The sequence below is a fragment of the Cyprinodon variegatus genome, unplaced genomic scaffold (assembly GCF_000732505.1).
Source record: "Cyprinodon variegatus isolate N-32 unplaced genomic scaffold, C_variegatus-1.0 Scaffold184, whole genome shotgun sequence".
Taxonomy (NCBI): domain Eukaryota; kingdom Metazoa; phylum Chordata; class Actinopteri; order Cyprinodontiformes; family Cyprinodontidae; genus Cyprinodon; species Cyprinodon variegatus.
In genome coordinates this window covers 1,233,966-1,238,650 of record NW_015150637.1, presented here as the reverse complement: position 1 = coordinate 1,238,650, position 4,685 = coordinate 1,233,966, and the positions used below count along the sequence as shown (strand labels likewise).

The 4,685-nt window shown below is 44.7% G+C and overlaps 1 protein-coding gene across 1 annotated transcript; it reads right to left on the bottom strand.

Annotated features, from left to right (window-relative positions):
- Positions 1–820: 820 nt before the first annotated feature.
- Positions 821–2,873, bottom strand: LOC107087441 (galactosylgalactosylxylosylprotein 3-beta-glucuronosyltransferase 1-like). The gene is made up of 3 exons (XM_015379012.1): positions 2,508–2,873; positions 2,069–2,365; positions 821–907 (listed from the first exon to the last, which is right to left on the bottom strand). The coding sequence occupies exons 1-3, from the start codon at positions 2,871–2,873 to the stop codon at positions 821–823; spliced, it is 750 nt and encodes a 249-aa protein (XP_015234498.1).
- Positions 2,874–4,685: the final 1,812 nt, after the last annotated feature.

Sequence of the window (4,685 nt, the reverse complement as noted above, 5' to 3'; positions counted from 1 at the left end):
TCTAACCCAGCCTTGATTCTCTGAGTCTAATGAGTCTTTGTCTTTGCTCTTCAGCAGGAAACCTTTCCTGAGTAACTGGATAACCTGGACCTTCGTCCCCTGGAAGGAAAGACTTAGTTCACACTGAGCAGAAGAAAACCTCCACATTATCCGTTCAAGTTCCCATCGTAAATCCAAGTGACAGTCCATTACTCCTCTAGGTCCAACGTATGTCTACCTGTCCGCTCTCCAACGAGTTCCCTATTCTCTGGATAATCCTACACAGACTGGATTCAAGGACTGACAAGAGCCCCTTCAAACATGAGTCCCTCTCCTGCATAATTTTAACCGCAGCCTCAATTCCCAGGATCCCTAAACTGATCTCTGTGATCTCCCCTTCTGACTTTCCAGTTCTGGTTCACCAGTTCACTGAGCTCCAGACCCAACCCCTGTACTCATTACCACTAATAAACCTGTTGAACTTTTCTTCGTGTTCTCTGAGTGGTTTCTCTGCATGTGGGTCAGATTTGTTAAACTGATCATTACACTGCTATTTGACAGAGAGACACAGAAGAGGTCTTCTAAGAGGTAGAAGACACCAGACCTGGTGAAACAGAATTGAGAAATGCTGATATGGATGGGGACATACAAAACAAGATCCTGGTACAAGCTTTGAATTAAGCCTTCTCCTTACTGTGGACAAGTGATTTTCTTGTTACATCCATAAAGGAATGCAGTCTTCAGTGTTAACAGTATCCTTTCACTTTGGGCCAATCCCCTAAAAATATCTGAACTGCATTAATTTGCTTTTTTAAATGTTTTTACCTTTGTCAGATCAAGATTATATCTCCACAGTTGAGTCTGTAAATCCGTTCTTGCCCTCATTTATCAGCTCAGGCTTAGCAGTTCGTGTATGCCATACTAAGACCTGTGGGTAAGAAGAAAGACATTAACGAGCAGAAAACTAGTCAAAATAATGAAATACTAATGCAGAATATTGAGTTTGCAGACAACACCTTATATCTCATATCTAGCAAAAATGAGAACCATTATAGAGAGGGCGTGCACAATCTGATGCAGTGGGGTTCCAGGAAAAAACTGTTTTTGTACACTCGAAAAGATCAAAGAGGTTATATGGTGGATTACTGGGAAACAGGGAAGCCATAGAGTGGGTGGACAGCATGAAGTTGCTGGATTTAAAATCCTCTTTCTCACATATAAAGCCTTAAATGGCTAAGCTCCATCTTATATCAGAGATCTGATTGTTCCTTATCTTCCTAACAGAGCACTTTGCTCTCAATCTGCAGGTTTACTAATGGTTCCTAGAATTTCTAAAAGTGGAATGAGAGGCAGATCTTTTAGTTATCAGGCTCCTCTCCTGTGGAACCAACTACCAGTTTTAGTCCGTGAAGCAGAGATCCTGTCTACTTTTAAGGGTCGGCTTAAAACTTTCCTTTTTTGATTAAGCTTAAAGTTAGAGTGGCTCAGGTTATCCTGAGCTATCTCTGTAGTTATGCTGCTATAGGCTTAGACTGCTGGAGACACTGTTTTTCAGTGTAGTGCTGTTTCTCTGACTGTGACTGGCTGGATGTGTTCTCCTCGTCCTCTGAAATGAGAGCTGGCTCGGAGCTCGTCCTCCTGGATGTGTGTTTCCTGGACGGGGCCACCTGTGGAGCTGGCTTATAGGTGCTTTTTGTATCTCTTCTTCTATCTCCTTGAACCCCAGTCGGCCTCAGCAGATGGCCGCTCACACTGAGTCTGGTTCTGCTGGAGGTTTCTTCCTGTTAAAAGGGAGTTTTTGCCTCTTCCTTTTCAGAAAGTGTGATTCTTTTCTCATCTGCTCTCAAATAGAGAGCTAGGATATAAAACATTCTGTGTCCCAGTGTGAAAGTGTGGTATGGGAGCTGCATGTAAGAGGGAGAAGAAGGACATGGCCGGGGTGATGAGGACAGCAAAAGGGATTGTGTTTGTAGTCTATCAGATCTTGTCTGTGTCGGTTATGTAACACTTTAGGTAGTCATTCACCTAAAATCCCAAAAACAGATTCTAAACTGTAGAAAGACATCTACATTTAGATTAATCATCATACCTTAGTGCAGTTTGAAGCTTTAGGCTCCAATTCACTGAGAGTCACCAGTTCCTTCAGTAAGCTGCTCTCCTGATATCCTCCTTTCACCCCTTGTAACTTGAAATAAGCCTGAGGTTTGGACAGAATCAGGCTGAGGCTCACTGCAAACCCAGCCATGCCAATGGCAAACGGTCTGTGTGGGTCGAATATAGCTTTCCAGCCGTACACCTTGCCTAGAGCGTTTATCTTGGGTGATTCGTATCGCAGGCCACCCACTAATGCCACAGGCCACACAGACACTTTTTTCGTGGACCTCATCTGTTAGATGAAAGCGCAGAGATAAAAAAAAAAAACTCACAGGAATTTACAGAAATCATTATGACATATTATTAAAACATGTAACAGGAAAGCCAGACAGCAAAAAACAGATAAACTCTACATACAAAATGTACTAGCTCACCTCTTCAAACAGCTGCAGACTGTATGTGTTGTCATCATCTGCAAAGTAAACGACTCCAGGCTTGCTGAAGTTTAGAGGATAGGTCTCTCTAAGCCACCGCAGCGCCAGGTTCCTCTGCAACGTACCACGTGGTACTCTGGGGTCACCTTTGGCTTTAAAGTTTGAAGGGGTCTCCACATTGAGATGGGTGAAGTTAAGCCCTGTTTCCTGAAGGAAGCAGCTAACTAGAGCAGTCCTATTCTTGGAGTCCTCCACTATGATCCAGTGCAGGTTGGAGACATGAAGCAAAGTGTTGGCCAAACGAGTCAGCTCAGCCTTCTGCACTGGGCGGCTGTAAGTNATATTGACGAAAATCCCACTTTTCATGCAGTGGCCAGGATAGTGCTGGCAGTATGGTAGGAGCTAGGAGGAGGAAGTAGGATGCTTCCTATCAATAGCTCAATTATATAGCCATTCAACCATTCCCTATAATTGTATAAGTTTAACTTTTGTTCAAGTAGTTCTTTTCCAGAATGCTATAGTACCAACAGACAATAAAAATGACAAGACTTTCTAAAGTTTGAATGCATTGTGTAATGCTGTTGGTAGAGGTAAAGGCTGACTAGATTCTGCATCGCAGTCTGAATGTTCTTTCCTACTCTGGGAAGTGTTCTTACTGTTGACCCTGCAAAGTGTGAAGGAATAGGAGTAATATACAGGATGTAGAAGCTAAAATTTGATAGAAATTTAAAGGAGTCAGATTCTCCAGATTCCTGCTATTTAACAGAGAGACACAGAAGAGGTCTTCTAAGAGGTAGAAGACACCAGACCTGGTCAAACAGAAGTGAGAAATGCTGATATGGATGGGGAAATACAAAAGAAGATCCTGGTACAAGCTTTGAATTAAGCCTTCTCCTTAATGTGGACAAGTGATTTTCTTATTACATCCATAAAGGAATAAAGTCTTCAGTGTTAACAGTATCCTTTCACTTTGGACCAGTCCCCTAAAAATATCACCATACTGAACTGCATTAATTTGCTTTTTTAAATGTATGTTTTTACCTTTGTCAGATCAAGATTATATCTCCACAGTAGAGTCTGTAAATCCGTTCTTGCCCTCATTTATCAGCACAGGCTTAGTAGTTTGTGTATGCCATACTAAGACCTGTGGGTAAGAAGAAAGGCATTAACGAGCAGAAAGCTAGTCAAAATAATGCAGAATATTGAGTTTGCAGACAACCCCTTATATCTCATATCTAGCAAAAATGAGAACCACTATAGATATGATGCAGTGGGGTTCCAGGAAAAACCTCCCAAGTCGAGGTCAGCAGCACACCACCCCCACGATAAATAGTGTTGGTACTGCACTGCTTCCCTCTCCTGAGACGCCGGATCTTGGACCAGAATCACTTCGAAGCCCACGCCCTGGTTTTTGCCTCAGCGACCAGCCGAGCCACCTGCCGCTTTGACTGCCTGTACATATCAGCTGCTTCTGGAGTCCCACAGGTCAAAAAAGCCTGATAGGACTCCTTCTTCAACTTGACAGCTTCCCTCACCGCTGGTGTCCACCAGCGTGTTTGAGGGTTGCCGCAGCTACATGCACCAACAACCTTGCAGGTCAGATGAAACAACAACAAAGTTGATCACTGAACTATGGCCTAGGGTGTCCTGGTGCCAAGAGCACATATGGACACCCTTATACTTGAACATGGTGTTTGTTATGGACAATCCATGACGAGCACAAAAGTCCAACAACAGAACATCACTTGAGTTCAGGTCAGGTGGGCCATTCCTTCCAACCACGCCTCGCCAGGTCTCACTGTCATTGCCCACGTGACCGTTGAAGTCCCCCAGAAGATTAAGGGAGTCCCCAGGAGGGGCACTCTCCAGTACACCCTTTAAACACTCCAAAAAGGGTGGGTAATCTGAACTGCTGTTTGGCACATAAGCACAAACAACAGTCAGAACCTGTCCCCCCACACGTATGCGGAGGGAGGCAACCCTCTCCTTCACCTCTCTAACGCCAGGGTCCCCGCCCTCGACTGCCACCCATCACACAATGCATCCGACCCCTTTGGCCCCTCCTATAGGTGTTGAGCCCATTGGAAGGGGGACCCATATTTCCTCTTCGGGCTGTGCCCGGCCGGGTTCCATGGGTAAAAGCCCGGCCACCAGGCGCGTGCCCCACCTCCAGGCCTG